Source organism: Schistocerca nitens, chromosome 2 (assembly GCF_023898315.1).
Source record: "Schistocerca nitens isolate TAMUIC-IGC-003100 chromosome 2, iqSchNite1.1, whole genome shotgun sequence".
Taxonomy (NCBI): domain Eukaryota; kingdom Metazoa; phylum Arthropoda; class Insecta; order Orthoptera; family Acrididae; genus Schistocerca; species Schistocerca nitens.
The window spans coordinates 301,775,013-301,791,969 of NC_064615.1; the positions used below are offsets into that span (position 1 = coordinate 301,775,013).

General features: G+C 43.9%; 1 protein-coding gene across 1 annotated transcript in view; it reads left to right on the plus strand.

The window, feature by feature from the left end:
* Window positions 1-16,957, plus strand: part of LOC126234997 (uncharacterized) — a 347,601-nt gene that overhangs the window by 168,706 nt on the left and 161,938 nt on the right. The window contains exon 2 of the mRNA XM_049943735.1: window positions 1,948-2,048. Within this exon, the coding sequence (XP_049799692.1) occupies window positions 1,948-2,048 (101 nt within the window). The remainder of the gene's footprint in view (window positions 1-1,947; window positions 2,049-16,957) is intronic.

Sequence of the window (16,957 nt, forward strand, 5' to 3'; positions counted from 1 at the left end):
AACACTGATTCTGATAACTGAACGACCTGCGATATTAGTATACACATGTTATTAGTGTTGTTGTGGTAGTTTTCAGTCCAAAGATTGGTATGACTCAGTTCTGCAGGCTAGTCTATGCCATAAATTACTTTTCACCCATTACATTTAGAACCTCTCCATCAGTAATTGCCTGAACCCACCTAATCTTCAGCATTCATCTCCAGCGCAACCTTTCCAAATCTTCCTTATCCTATTGTCTGAACTGTTTATCATCCACGTTTCACTTGCGTACGCTGCTGCCCTCTAGACAAATGCTTTCAGAAAACACTTCGTAATACTTAAATTTATATTCAATGTTAACGAATTCTATTTTTTCAGTAGCACCTTCTTGGCAATTAGCACTCTATTTCGTCAGTTATTTTTCTTTCCAAATAGCGAAACCCGTCTACTACTTCTAGTGTCTCATTTCCTAATGTAATTCCCTCAGCGTCGCCTGATTTGGTTTGACTACATTCCATTATCCTACTCTCTCTCTCTTTTCAAGACACTATCCATTCTCTTCGACTACTCTTCCAAGTCCTCTGCCGTCTTTGATAGGATCCCAGTATCATAGACAAGCTTCAGTGTTTTTTCTGCTCCCTGGACGTTAATTCCGTTTCCAGTGTACACCGGGGAAAGTCTACAATTCTGTCTCATTTCCTTCACAACTACTGCTTCCCTTTCACGTTTTTCGACTCTGATTACTACAGTCTCGTTTCTGTACAAGTGAAACAGACGCTCCCCGTATTTTAACATTTTCACCTTCAGAAATTCAAAGAGTGTGTTCCAGTCAATATTGTCAAATCCACAAATGCTATAAACGTGGATTTGCCTTTCTTCAACCTGTCTTCTAATGTAAATCTCAGGGTCAGCACATGGCAAATCTAGCCCTGCAATAAACGTTATATTAATGCGATGCTTTTCATTTAACATGTCTTCAATAGAAGTATAAAAAATTTTCGAACATTATACTTACATTTATTTCTGTATACAGTTTTTACAAATGCCAAGATTAAATTTCCTTCAGTGAATTTGAATTCTTTGGAGTGTTGTCCATCTGGCACACCGTTCACACAGAACTGGCTGACAAAACTGTCATTTTCGTTGGAAGCATTTCGCCTTCAGACAAGTATATAAAAATGCGTGTAAAATTATTTTCATGCTATTATCAGAAGTCCACTACTATCCATCACGTGCGGTTTTTACACATTATCGGCATTTACGGTTTATGACTATTACCAGATCCACTTCAGATACTGAAACACATTAAGAAAAGAAGTAAAATGTAGTGCAAAACATTGATTATTAAGAAAACTGTTGTTGTAGGTCGGATAATATTACATCTTATCTCCTCAAAGTCTTCGTCATTCATCGAGTTTTGGACCTGTGGATCAAGACAGATCCCAGATCTTCTTAAATGTGTGTTTACCTTGTTTTTACTTCATTTATCAACATTTGATGCAGTGATATTTTACAGTCACACATGTGCTCAAACAGATAAACACTTTCTCAACAATCATTAGGAGATCAGTCTTTTCCTGTGTAGCATTTAACATATTTCCAGATGGATATTACGTATTAAGTTCACATTTGTTGCCATTGCCTTTTTTTATATACATATAACGTCTCGATATTACTTGATGACTGCAGAAAGAATATCGAAGACTGAAGATTGAGCCAAAGTGCTGAGGAAACTGGACCTGTATCTTGTTCAGCCCCTATTTCTCTTCTCAGTCTATTGTTGACGATTTTTTTTTGTGTGTCCAGGTATGGAATTATTTTAATCACGATGCTGAATCTTTTGTTTACTCAAATACTAATTGCTAACAATTCGTTGGCATAAGAGACTAAGCTATAGCGACTATATCTGACATTCGTGCAATTCTATTGAGAATTCTGAAAGAATTCATTTCTTTTTCTCTTCCACAGGCCCACGCCCGCGACAAGGAGAATATTCGTCCAACTTCTCTCCCTCCAAACACAACCCTCCAGAGACATGTCAAGGCCAACAGGAATGTACACATTCCCAGGTAAGAACTTTCATCTTATATCTTATTTTATACACTCCTGGAAATGGAAAAAAGAACACATTGACACCGGTGTGTCAGACCCACCATACTTGCTCCGGACACTGCGAGAGGGCTGTACAAGCAATGATCACACGCACGGCACAGCGGACACACCAGGAACCGCGGTGTTGGCCGTCGAATGGCGCTAGCTGCGCAGCATTTGTGCACCGCCGCCGTCAGTGTCAGCCAGTTTGCCGTGGCATACGGAGCTCCATCGCAGTCTTTAACACTGGTAGCATGCCGCGACAGCGTGGACGTGAACCGTATGTGCAGTTGACAGACTTTGAGCGAGGGCGTATAGTGGGCATGCGGGAGGCCGGGTGGACGTACCGCCGAATTGCTCAACACGTGGGGCGTGAGGTCTCCACAGTACATCGATGTTGTCGCCAGTGGTCGGCGGAAGGTGCACGTGCCCGTCGACCTGGGACCGGACCGCAGCGACGCACGGATGCACGCCAAGACCGTAGGATCCTACGCAGTGCCGTAGGGGACCGCACCGCCACTTCCCAGCAAATTAGGGACACTGTTGCTCCTGGGGTATCGGCGAGGACCATTCGCAACCGTCTCCATGAAGCTGGGCTACGGTCCCGCACACCGTTAGGCCGTCTTCCGCTCACGCCTCAACATCGTGCAGCCCGCCTCCAGTGGTGTCGCGACAGGCGTGAATGGAGGGACGAATGGAGACGTGTCGTCTTCAGCGATGAGAGTCGCTTCTGCCTTGGTGCCAATGATGGTCGTATGCGTGTTTGGCGCCGTGCAGGTGAGCGCCACAATCAGGACTGCATACGACCAAGGCACACAGGGCCAACACCCGGCATCATGGTGTGGGGAGCGATCTCCTACACTGGCCGTACACCACTGGTGATCGTCGAGGGGACACTGAATAGTGCACGGTACATCCAAACCGTCATCGAACCCATCGTTCTACCATTCCTAGACCGGCAAGGGAACTTGCTGTTCCAACAGGACAATGCACGTCCGCATGTATCCCGTGCCACCCAACGTGCTCTAGAAGGTGTAAGTCAACTACCCTGGCCAGCAAGATCTCCGGATCTGTCCCCCATTGAGCATGTTTGGGACTGGATGAAGCGTTATCTCACGCGGTCTGCACGTCCAGCACGAACGCTGGTCCAACTGAGGCGCCAGGTGGAAATGGCATGGCAAGCCGTTCCACAGGACTACATCCAGCATCTCTACGATCGTCTCCATGGGAGAATAGCAGCCTGCATTGCTGCGAAAGGTGGATATACACTGTACTAGTGCCGACATTGTGCATGCTCTGTTGCCTCTGTCTATGTGCCTGTGGTTCTGTCAGTGTGATCATGTGATGTATCTGACCCCAGGAATGTGTCAATAAAGTTTCCCCTTCCTGGAACAATGAATTCACGGTGTTCTTATTTCAATTTCCAGGAGTGTATATGAATATGTCGTCACAACAGGAAAATTTGTGCCGCACTGGGACTCGGACCTTGGTTTCCTAGTTGTTTCGGGCGGCCGCCTCAGCTACTAGGCTTTCTAGCAACGCCTCCAGGACCGATTAAATTATTCAGTGTCACTTATGTTCCCGTCCTTTTAACTACGAATAAATGATGGATGTCATTTCCTTTCATCCTATAGATTTGACTTCGGTGAATTTTGTTCAGCTGATAACATATCTCTGTGGTAGGGATTTTCTGTCGAGTCTATGCCCCCCAGTGATGGTATTCCAACATACTCCACGGCACAACTTCTGGCAGTGGCGTTCGGAAATCACAGACGGAGAAGGTCAGTGATGTAAAAGTTCGAGTCTTGAGTGAAGGCGAGCTCTGTTAGCTTAATGGTTGAGGCTGCTGCTCGCGATAATTTTCAGTTCTCAGTAGATAGTATCACATTGCAGGTTCTGCATTTCTGATCCGTTTCCAGTGATGTCATTTCATGGGGTTACTTCTTCATTGATTTCACCTCCGGAGCTAGTACAGTCGGTCTGACGATAAAACCTATCGAGACGTTCAACTCTCGCTTCTTGATTATTCATCTAATTGTACACTGAACAGCCAAAGTAACTGGTACACCTGCCTAACATCGTGTAGCGCCCCCGCGAGCACGCAAAAGTGCCACTACACGACCTGGCATGGACTCGACTAATGTCTGAAATAGTGGTGGAGGGAATTGACACCATGAATCCTGCAGGGCTGTCCATAAATCCGTAAGAGTACGAGGGGGTGGAGATTTCTTCTGAACAGCACGTTGCAAGGCATCGCAGTTATGCTCAATAATATTCAGGTCTGGGGAGTCAGGTAGCCAGCGAGTGTTTAAACTCAGAGGAGTGTTCCTGACGCCACTCTGTAGCAGTTCTTGACATGTAGGGTGTCGCATTGTCCTGCTGGAATCGCCCAAATCCGTCGGAATGCACAATGGACACGAATGGATGCAGGTGATCAGGCAGGATGCTTACGTACATGTCACCTGTCAGAGTCGTATCTAGACGTAGGATCCCATGTCACTTCAACACCATTACAGTGCCTCCACCTGCTTGAACAGTCCCCTGCTGACATGCAAGGCTCATGGGTACATGAGGTTGTCTTCATACCCGTACACGTCCATCGGCTCCATACAATTTGAAACGAGAATCGTCCAACCTGGCAACATTTTTACAGTCATCAACAGTCCAATGTCGGTGTTGACGGGCCCAGGCGAGGCGTAAAGCTTTGAGTCGTGCAGTCATAAAGGGTACACGAGTGGGCCTTCGGCTCCGAAAACCCATATCGATGATGTTTCGATGAATGGTTCGCACGCTGACACTTTCTGATGGCCCAGCATTGAAATCTGCACCAGTTTGCGGAAGGGTTGCCCCTATTGTCATGTTGAACGATTCTCTTCCGTCGTCGCTGGTCCCGTTCTTGAACGACCTTCTTCCGGCCGCAGCTGTGTGGGAGATTGTTTTACCGGATTTCTTACATTCACTGTACACTCGTGAAATGGTCATACGGGAAAATCCCCACCTCATCGCTACCTCGGAGATGCTGTGTCCCATCGCACGTGCGCCGACTATAATACCACGTTCAAACTCACTTAAATCCTGATAACCCGCCACTGTAGTAGCAGTAACCGATCTAACAACTAGGCCAGACATTCGTTGTCATATATAAGCGTTGCCGATCGCAGCGCCCTATTCTGCCTGTTTACATATCTCTGTATTTGAATACGCGTGCCTGTAGCAGTTTCTTTGGCGCTTCAGTGTATTTACGAACCTTTATCTTAGTGAAGGTTCTTCTAAAGATTATTTTAGTTTCAACTTCGAAGTTTATCAGTCGTCAGGTGCTGCAGACAAATATGTACACTACATTTCGAATTTGCTGTATTAAGGTCTTCCATTAATCACTGAAGTTCATCTGCTTTAAATAGAACAACGGTATCCGCCAAATGAAAGTCGTTCATATATGGTCCATTAACACACGTTCCTCCCTCGCTTTCACAGTTTGGGGAAACTGACGTACAGCTTGATTTTTTATAGATGTTTAATCATATGTAATGACATGATCAGTGCAACACAAGATCTGTACCAGCAAATATTTACCAGATTAATTGGTATTCAACAACGTACTGCACTAGAGCGCCGGCTACACAACCACGAGGTAACATATCACTGGTCAAAACATTGCCTCCTCCTAAGCTCTCAGCTTACAGTGGAGATCATCACTGGCGGCTGTCTGCCTGTGTAGGCTCCTCAGGGTCGGCCTATAGAGGTCGGCGTTGAGGCCAATAGGGACGGATCTGAATTCTAACACAGGGCCGACTGTCTTCACGTAACGAGTAATTGGCCGCGCCAGATCATGCCAGATGCGCGAGCCAGATGAAGCGAGCTTGTTTTCAACAAGTCTCGCATGTCTAGCGAAATCGCGCGGCGTCCAGCCGAGTTGTTTACTGCGCTGGCAACGTTCAATGTCGATGCACATAGGTGGTTGTCGTGCGTCCAGGTTAGATCCAGCTCGACCACTGCCACAGTTTACTCTCTCCAGGGCACGGACTCCAGGACCGTTCCGCACTTGCAGCTGACTTCGTAGATTCCAGGCGTGTTTAGCTTCTCGGTAGCCTCCTTTGTGGAGACCGGCACATGTCTAATTTTGTTTCCGCTCTGGTAGGTCGGCTAAGAACGTTTCCCACTATTTGCACACGCCTGACAACACGATAGGTGTCTACAGCTCTGACAACACAGCAGGTTAGCAGCGATGGAGCATAACAATGACTGCGGCAAAACTGTACAATTTCACGAAGCTCGTGTACTTTCTAGGCGGCCAGTAGGAGACCGAAATTGTGAACACAAATTGCTTGCGACTGCGGATTGCCAACAGAGGGCTTACGAGCCGACAGCAATCGCGCGGCAGCAAACAAAGCGGCACGAGGCGCGTAACGTAGCGCACCGAGTTGTTTACGGACTACACTACCAGCAGGCAGTGCGGAAGCAAATACGACGTCATATGACTGGCTTGCGCCTCGAATGCCAACATTAGCCAGTAGGAAATGAAATGAAAACTACTTTCAATAAGGGTTGTCAGTCTCCGCCTCACCACTACCGTCTTCTAATCAAAATGGAGTTCGGTCATTTTCCTGCCAAACTGACTCCACAAGCAGGCTGACATTACCCCACATAAGATTTTAACAAATTCACCTGCTAGTGAGACCAGTGGCTTCTGCTAACATTTCTAAAACGCAGGCAATAATTGTAGGCTGAAACAACCGCAGCTTTCACCCCAGTCACTTTCACCTCACGATATATGACTATCCTATCCGTCTAACCAACACATTGAAATATCTGGTACCATATACTTAGCACTACACTGGCAACTAACGAAATTATAACTGCCATCCATCCGACAAAAACTCAAAATGGACTAAAACTATTAAAACTACTTACTGGGCGAACATGGGAATTACACCCTTCCACTGTCCCTCACATCTACCAAATCTTGACCTAAAATATTCTCTCCTATGCTGGTGTAGCATGGCTATCCGCTCCACCAGAGATCTATCGCTCTCTCCAAGTGCCTCAACGCCACACTCTCCGCCTCATTTCCCGCATCCGTTTACCTTCCCCCATACGTATCTTTTGCTATCTCACCAAATTCCCACCACTCCTCATTCACACTGAACACATCTGTACACACCATCTAAACTCAACTCTGCAATGTCTATTGCCCCCTCTAATTCGCAGACCTGCCCTGACTCGCCCATACCGACACATTCCACTAACCCTACATCTAGATACTCTCCACATCTTTTCCCAACTAAACTTATACTGACTCCCTGTCCCAGACAATGAATCGTCCCGATATGAATACACCCTATTAACTGCAACTCTTCCACGCCTACCTTACTTCTCTTCAGGACTCCCCTTCCCTCTCAATTTTCCCCCATCCCTTCTCCTCTTCATTCTACGACCGTGCCCACACGCCAGACCATTCTGCCTTCCCACTATCGATCCGAACAATTACCTTATCTCCATAGATATTACTAATCGGCCCCTATGCTTATAATTACACCCTTCAACACTGTACAACAACGAAAGTTTCCATTCCCAAAACAAGTTTTCCCCAGTGCGGATCCTTCAACTTTTCAGTGAAAGTGCACTGGTCATTTTAAGAACATCACAGGTTTTGCAACATGTTTTCAAAAGAGCTTATATTGTTTCTGTTTTAATTTTAACCTTTTTTATTTTAATTCGCAAACGAAGAACATCAATAATTTAATTTTATTGAAAGGTCATCCATCAAACCCAGCTTTTTATAGATTAAAAAAATTGTAAATATTTACGTCTGTATCTATATTTCACTGTAAACCTTTTGACTGAAGAGGGTTATGATTGTACTGCTGGGAGCCCACCACATCGCCCATAGGGTGCGAGGGGATGAAGCAACAGTAAAAAAAAACTCCAAAAAAATGGCTCTGAGCACTATGGGACTTAACATCTGAGGTCATCAGTCCCCTAGAACTTAGAACTACTTAAACCTAACTAACCGAAGGACATCATACACATCCATGCCCGAGGCAGGATTCGAACCTGCGACCGTAGCGGTCGCGCGGTTCCAGACTGAAGCGCAAAAGAACTCCGGTCCAACAATGAACACGTGAACCTTATGAAGGCCTCTCGGTCTACAAAATGACCTGTGACGCGGCCACATATTGGGAAATGTTTGCTGAAGATGGCGACGGGTTACGCTCATTCATGGAATACGTTTTCAAATATTCTCCCACTAAGAAAGCTGTTAGCTTAGTATCCACATGTAATTATTATCATACCATTACAAAAATCAGTGATGTGGACGTTAGGACCCCAATCTGGAGATTGGATGGATTCCGCCTTCTGCAAGACGCCCGATATTTTTTTTTTTTCCACCCAGAGATGCTTCACCACTTTTTGTGCTATCTTCAGTGGGTTTATTTATTTTTTCTTTTACACTATCGTTGTTACATGTTAACCTTCAAAGCACCTCTTGATAAAAATATTCTTTAAAGGTTAAAACAAAACCACTGAAGATCGGACAGAAAGTGCTGAAACCTATCTGGGTGAAGTCAAATTGTTCAAGTATAGGTTGAGGGCACAGCCTAATTCATACTATTTATTAATCTAGATGGCACCATGATTAAAACAGTGCACCAACAGTTACGACTTCTGTTGAAATACCAACGATGCTATACTGACTTCAGATCACTTGTAAACACAGGGATGATTCTTTGCGCGGCCCGCGGGCGATATACTTCTCCGTCTTCGTCAAATCTGGTGTGCAGTAGTAGTCCACATCTAGTCACATCGACATTGACAAACTCAAAACTGACTGAAAAGTTTAGAGCAGAACACCCAGACAAACAGATCCGTGGTTAGGAATGATTTATTATAATTGCCAGAACCAGATTGACTCTAGGGCCAGTAACAGCGCGTAAATACGACTTCTCGGTAAAACTGAGCGCACCTGAGTTTCTGCACTTCATAACTTTTGCATCTGTTTATTTCGAGTATGCACTGTGTTATAGGGGCTCGCAGACACTCTTGGGAAACTTTAGCTCTCCCCATAGAATTCTTTGAACAAACATGTTCCCCAACTCGGCATTATTGCTTTGCGTGCCTGACTGGGGCGCGTTCGTCGTGGAACGCAGCGCACCGTAGACCACTCGTAACTAGTTTCTTGTTTTGCGTGTAGTCTGCGGTGTGCCTTATCAGGTGTTGTTGTTTAGACGTGTGTCTGCATCCAGCAGGGAGCACGAACTGTTTGAGTTCCCTGCCGTGATTACGTGTTACGGTGAGGAGCGGGAGATGGGCAATGGAAGAGGCGCTCGTCGTATCTACGAACTTCGGTTTGCTAACAACAGACATCCACACCACACGATAGCGCAGTACCTCTGCTGTACTTCGAGGAACGGGGGAGTCTTACGTCCAGAGTTCGTTCATAGAGGGCGGACGCCGAGACCATCTGATATCGCACATTTTAAGTAATTTGTGCAATAGCTTGTTTATCAAAATGGTAATGGTGCTGTCTACCATACACGTGTGCTATTCGCAAATAAACTTATTATACAGAAGTCAGTTATTTGTACAGTTGGAATAGTAACATGTATGGTTATCAGAACTCACTTGTGGTTGCTATTAGATGTCACCAGCAACTGTTTTTCGTAACATTTAGGCCAGAATGATCGGTAATCATGTTCAAGTAGCTACCAGGCGCGGGTCCGGGATCGCGTTTTGGATGGGTCACAGTTCATCGCTGTCTCCTCCCCCTTCCCCTCAGGCATAACTTGCTTCATCCTCGCATTTAACATTCCAAAGATGCCTACGATTTCAATAACAACAACAATCAAATCTACGTAGTATATTTGTTTTCATCGATATCGGATATGAGGTCGTGATTGTTAAAATCATTGTTAAAGTATAGGCTCAACCACTTTTCACAGTGAAAAAACACCAAAATTGATGTGTTTAGAAGCAAACCTCCATAATCATTACACAAGAAACTATAAGAGGGATTAAAATACAAACGTAAATAAATATAACAAAATTTCGTGGTCACTTCCCTTGAATCTGCGTCTTCATAAAATGTGCTCCACATCGTTCGTTCAGTCGATAAAATAAAATAAACCGCGTATGCAGTCCTAAGTATCGAAAGCGTTACAGCAAAAGCCATTCGCGTATACACTAAGCAGCGCGACTGATGTACATAAACAACAAATAAGACAGACACCACCGATCAAAGATAATGCACTGCACTATCGTCAAAGATAATCTACATCTACATCGCTACTCTGCAAATCATTCTTAAATGCCTGGCAGAGGTTCACACTAATTCTCTATTATTCCACTCTCTAACAGCACGCGAAAAAAAAAACGAACAACTGTTTTTTTGTGCGAGCTCTGATTTCCCTTATTTTATTAAAAATAATATTATCGCATTCGGAGGAAAAAGTTGATGATTGAAACTTCGTGACAAGAGCCCGCCGCGACGAGAAACGGCTTTGTTTTAATGATGTCCACCCCAAATCCTGTATCTCGTCCGTGACACTCTCTCCCCTATTTCTCAATCATATAAGACGTGCTGCCCTTCTTTGAACTTTTCTCGATGTACTCCGTTAATCCTGTCTCGTAAGAATCCACATCGCGCAGCAGTACTCCAAACGAGGGCGGACAAGCCGTAGTGTAGATAGTCTCATTAGTAGATCTGTTGTATCTTCGCCTTCCCCACAACATTTTCTGTGTGTTCTTTCCAAGTTAAGTTGTTCGTAATTGTAATTCCTAGGCATTCAGTTGAATTTAGGCCTTTTGGTTTGACTGATTTATCGTGTAACCGATGTTTATCGGATTGGTCAGTTTGATACCTGGCTCCACATGAATGAGAGCTATATTTTCAGTACGTTATGTACCCACTTTGGTGCGGTTTCTTTTTGTCCTTCATTGTAAGTATTGATAGAAAGTGTTGCCCAATGTTGCATGTATTTTTCCTGAGGAATCGTTTATACTGTATTTCTTCGTTCTTACCACAGGTATGTCCGATGATGATGATGATGTATCGAAACAATCAATAAATTAATTTGGAATCAAAACTTTTCACAATTCATTATGTCCAAAACCTGAATGGTCGCATGCCATGTAAGTGAGAGCACTTCTGTATCTGGCGAAGAATGTTTCTTTTTGGGACGTGTGAGAGGATCGGTGAGGATAACTGTTAGAGCTTACCACTGCCTTCTGTGCACCACACCAAACGTAGGGGCCTGTTAAACACAGTAGTGCCTGCTGTATTCAGCGATATCTGGTATCATCGCGGAACCACGGCACGTTACAGTGCTGGTGCGCCAGCACGGCCAAGAGTTCGCTTCTGGGAACGCTGTATGGGTGGAGTAGCAGCTGTCCCGTGTCCATGGCGTCCGCCTCAATTCACAGCCTGCGCTTTGTTTTCCTTAGAGATACGTAAAGAGTGTGGACTAGGTTACTCCAGATGCCACGACAGCTGAACTGACTGTGCAAGTCTATGATGCCTTTCACCACACCAAACAGACTTCCTCAAAGGAGCTGAAAGGTCGCTGCTGCGAAGGCAAGTAAAATTATCCTCAACCTGAGGGTTGTTGCTTTGAACACAGCAGTGTTTTACTTGGCATGGTTCTTTTGGAGGTAGCATTTCCCTGACTTAGTCAATTGCAGGGCTATGTACAATTTAATGGAGACTCTGAGCAACATCACAACGTTACGTTTTTCACAAATACAAATCATAACCAAAAGCGGAAGAAGTGATAAGTAACAGAAAAATCATAGGGCCGAGTGGGGGTGACGTACAGATCTTTGAACCTGTAGCCTAGCACTTCCCACAAAGCTACTGGGCCATACTTTTCTTGCAAAGGTGGTGTCATTTGCTAACTTACCAATGCCTTGTTGGACACAGTAGCGGCTGACGAATAATTCAGACAATGTCATAAGGATAGAAAATTTTAGTGAGGGGCAGAAATTATAAAGGGAGTCCCACAGGGTTCTATTTTCGGTCCACCCCTATTCTTTATATATGCGAATGAACTGCCACTTAACATTGAACAAGCAGAATTGGTACTTTTCGCAGACGATACTCGTGTTATAATAAATCCCATCAGAGAGGAACAACAGAAAAGATTGTTAATGATGTTTTTTAAAGAATTATTAAGTGGTTCTATGAAAATGGACTCTCTTAATTTTTAGAAAACACCAATTCTGCACAACAAGTAGTCATACCAACAACAGATGTAGCACATGAGCAGGAGTCAGTAAATAGGGTAAAATGCTCCAGACTTTTGGGTATACATGTTGATGAAAACTTATAATTGGAAGAAGCAAATTACTGAGCTTCTCGAACAATGAAGTTTAGCCACATTTGTTCTCCGTCTAATTGCCAATCCTGTAAACAAACGTGTCAACCTCCTGATATAGTTTGCATATTCCCAGTCCATAATGTCTTACAGGATGATTTTCTGGAGTAAAAACTATTTGGTGCACTAAATAAATGACTCGTTTCGTTTGCTAATAAACTTTATCATACTTCCCCCTCGTAACGCACTCTGGAATGTTTCCATCATCAGATCTATAGGGTAGAAGATAAACATTTAGGCATAGACAACAGAGGCGTGACAGAAAGGCCAGATGGAACGCTTCATGTATGTATCACAATCATCATCAATACTAATTTTCACGTCAGGCCATGCTCATTGTGGATACAAAATACATTAGTCCAGGTGACGCCTCCAGTAGATGATTTAACTGTACGAACTACGGACAAGGTAAACATTTGTGCTGTTTGGCGGTGCTGGCTTATGACGCCACTGCACAAGTTATATCATCGGCCATAGACAATAGCATGTTGCTATAACCACAACTGTCATAATGGAATTGTTTGTTTACGTTGCAGTATCGGCCATTACCCGCTCGGTCGCATTTTCAAATAACCCGCGCCGCCAGTTTCCTACAGCCGTCACCACGGCACGAGGGCGCTGCCATCAACGATGACGCCGCTGCCAATGATATGCAGGCAAAACCCCCTCTCCAGAGCTCCAGTAGTGTACTTAAGTTCGAACATTCATGCACAGAACCCCGTTTTTTGTGTTTGCCATAAGATAACATTTACGGACTTTCATGACGGCCAGGGCTCGCCATTTACTGAATAGTAGTAGCAGCGAAAACTGTCTGAACTGTAAATCAATTGCATCGATATACACGGTGTCCATGAAGTCCCTTTACAACTTCAAAATTTTATTACAACGGCAATTGTTGAAATATTTTAACAACATTTCTTTTATTGTAATCTGTGTTTATTAAAGTTTTTTGACAGCGTTTAATAGACCTCTATATGGGCGCCTTTAGTTGCACGAAGCACATCAAGACGGTACTCGATTTCTTGCAATCTTCGCTGTAGCATAGCGTAATCAGTGGTGGCAATGGCATTACGAATCCTTTGCTTCAAGTCAGCAATGTCCCGTATCTGTGTTTAATACACGATATCTTTTATATACCCTCATAAAAAAATTCCAAGGGAGTGATATCTGGCGAACGCAATGGACAAGGAATTGGTCCATCCCTCCCAATCCATGTGCCTAGAAATGTGTCATTGAGGAACCGACGCACGTGCAGTCCCCAATGTGGTGGTGCACCAGCTTGCTGGAAAATGATAGTTGGTTGTAAGTCAAATTGTGGAGCTATATATTCGGTCAGAAGGTCAAGGTAAACATCTGCAGTAATTATTGACTCGTTGAAGAAAAATGGACCAACTATTCGGTTGCAGATGATTCCACACCACACATTGACTTTTGTACTATCCCACTGAAGCTCCCTAGTCACATGGGGGTGTTCAGATTCCCAGATTCTCACATTGTCTCTGTTTAATGTCCCAGAAACATGAAAAGTTGTCTCGTCACTGAAACAAACTCGCTTGAGGAATGTTTCATCCTCCGAACGGCGTTCCAGCATGTTGAGTGCAGACTGTCCGTTTTGGCTTGTCATTTGGCTCAAGTGTCTGAAACAGTTGCACTTTGTAGGCGTACAACCGTAAATTCTTGTGGAGGACCTTACGCACAGTTGAACGTGGGAGTTGCAACCGCCTGGCAGCAGTGCGGGTGGATTTCGTAGATGAACGAGTGAAGACGTTAAAAACGCGATATTGTTTTCCTCGGATGTTCATGGTCGTCCGCTCCTCCCTTTATCCAACACTGTCCCTGTCTCCATAAATATTTTGTGCCATGCACGGACTGAAGGGCGCGACGGTGGATCTCTTCCATATTTCGTTCTGAAGTTTCGTTGAGTCTGAACATTCGATTTTGTCTCAATAAACCAGGACACACATTGTGCCTTCTTTTGAGGAGCTGCCATTTTATAGAGGTTCAGTTCCTTCCATCAACAGAATATCTGAAACACACAATTTTAGTATACATATATATAAAATTTAGTAAACAGTGATTACAATAAAAGAAATTTTGTTAAAATATTTCAACAACTGTCGTTGTAATAAATTTTTGAAGTTATAAAGGGACTTTATGGACACCCTGTCTATTTCTACATTCTAATCTGTGTTAGCAACTGACGCTGCAACTACAACCACGAAGTTATGTATGATTTGATATTAGATGTATTATAAATTAATATCTGAATTCTCTGTTCTTGAACAGCATCTGCTCCTCTCTCCTGTATCCGCTGAAGAACCACACAGAGTGCAAAGGAAGTCATAACATATGGAAATCACTTTTTTTAAAGAAATGCAGGAGATTTATGTCGCTGAGTAGCTGTGGCGACCAACTCACTAATCAAAGCATGGTCAATAGGCTATAGGGAAACACCTAATTTTTAGACGAACGGGAAACATATAAACATATTTTAGAAACCTACACACTCCTTGTACAATAGCGTTCATAACTGAGTCTGATTCTCTTCCGTTTAAGATGTGCAATTCTGCTCAACATTGCTGAGCTGATGGCACTAAATGCACGTTAACACCATCATTAAGTTCGTCAGTTGTCTCCTAAAGTGTGGCAGCAACCTTCTGTTTAATGATCCTCTGTAATGCGTTGTCGCAAGATGACAGATCGGGACTTCAAGGTGGCCACTCCACAGGTGCAGCAAACGGACAGAAGCACGTCCAATCCATTTAACCTAACCTAACCTAACCTAACCTAACCTAACCAGGACATACCTCATTGAGATATTTTCTGAAGGCATTAGATTAATAGGCTGGTCCTCCATCCCGATGGAACACATGTGACCGACCAGTTCCCGATTTTGCAGGTGTAGCATAAACCAGTCACGTAACATGTTGAGATACACTATGTGATTTACAGCGCCGTCAAAGAAATATCGACCTGCCGAGTGGGTTGCAGACATTGCAGCCCAGACCATGACGTGTGGTAGGTTGTGTTCAGTTTCTTCATAAAAATGTGGGCTTTATTCCTACATAAATACATGTTTCTCGCGCTTGCACTGTGATATACTGCAGACTCGTACGAGAAAAACACTTTTCCCTTTGGAGGAACAGTTGTAAAGACATCGAGCATTCGCCCACAAGCCGGATGATGTTTTTGCATGTCATTATGACTCAGTTCGTTTACTAACGAAGGTTGAAATGCCTTTAGCTTTAAATACTTCTTCATATGTTTCTGTAATGTCGAGGGTGGAATTCCCAATTCCTGTGGCCGCTTACGAATGGCCTTTTTTTGGTGAACGGCGACAGACGCTACAGCCTCTACACATGTTTCCAGTTGTGTAGTGATCGTCCTCGGCGTTACTTATCTTTTACGCAACCAACTTCAAAGAGTTTTCCACCTTATAACTGTTGGTTTTGGTGGGGAAGATTTCTAAAATCTTAAAGTGAAATAATGCTGAAGGTATCTCATCGATTTTCCTGTATGATGTCATTTGTCAGCCCAGGTCATCGTTATGGTCTGTTCCTCCATGGTGTAAGTGGACTCATCAGCCATGATTTATATGTATATCAGCACATATAACAATAAAAACAGCGATTCATCAACTTCTCTGGAGTACGAAGGTAGTTCGAGAAGTAATGCAACGCATTTCTTTCTGAAAGCAGTTCATTTTATTCACGATTCCAATATACCATATTATTCCCCGCTCTTTTGGCTACAAATCCACGCTTTCAACGTAATCTCCGCTCAGTGCGGCGGCCTTACGGCACCTTGCTGGGAGGCCCCGTATGCCCGCATGGCACCACTCCACTAGTCGACGCCGGAGTGAACGCCTTGTGGCATCAGTAACATTCCCATCATCCACGAACTGCTTCCCACAGAGTGCATTGTCATTGGACCAAACGGATTTAAGTCAGAAGGTGCGAGGTCCAGGCTTTAGGGTGGGTGAGGAGCAACAGTCCAATGAAGTTTTGTGAGCTCCACACGGGAGCGCCGAAGTGTGTGAGGCCTTGCACAGTCATGGAGAAGTTCGTTTGCATTCTTGTGGCGACGAACACGTCGAAGTCATTTCTTCTGCTTCACATGTTACCTCCCAACAGAAAAATCTCGTTTATAATATTCACATTTAGTGTAACCTCCCAACAGAAAAAATCTCGTTTAAGTTCCCAATAGAAAAATTTCTTTCCAATAATAAAATTACAAGTTTTAATATGACCTTCCATTAAAGACTGACTGCGTATCGAGATTAATAAATCTTGACGTCAGCAGCGCTGCGTCATGGCCCTGTGGAATCATCCTGAATAAACTGAAAAATTCTTACCTCACAATGATGTCGCCAGATAACGCTATCTATCCTATCTATCCTATAAGAAATTTTTGGCACAGCTCAGTGCAATGCTGGCCACTAGATTTTCATTTGTAGAAAAACAACTGATTTTATCTTGCTTAATCAACGTGAGTATCCACAGGGAACATTTGTAAAT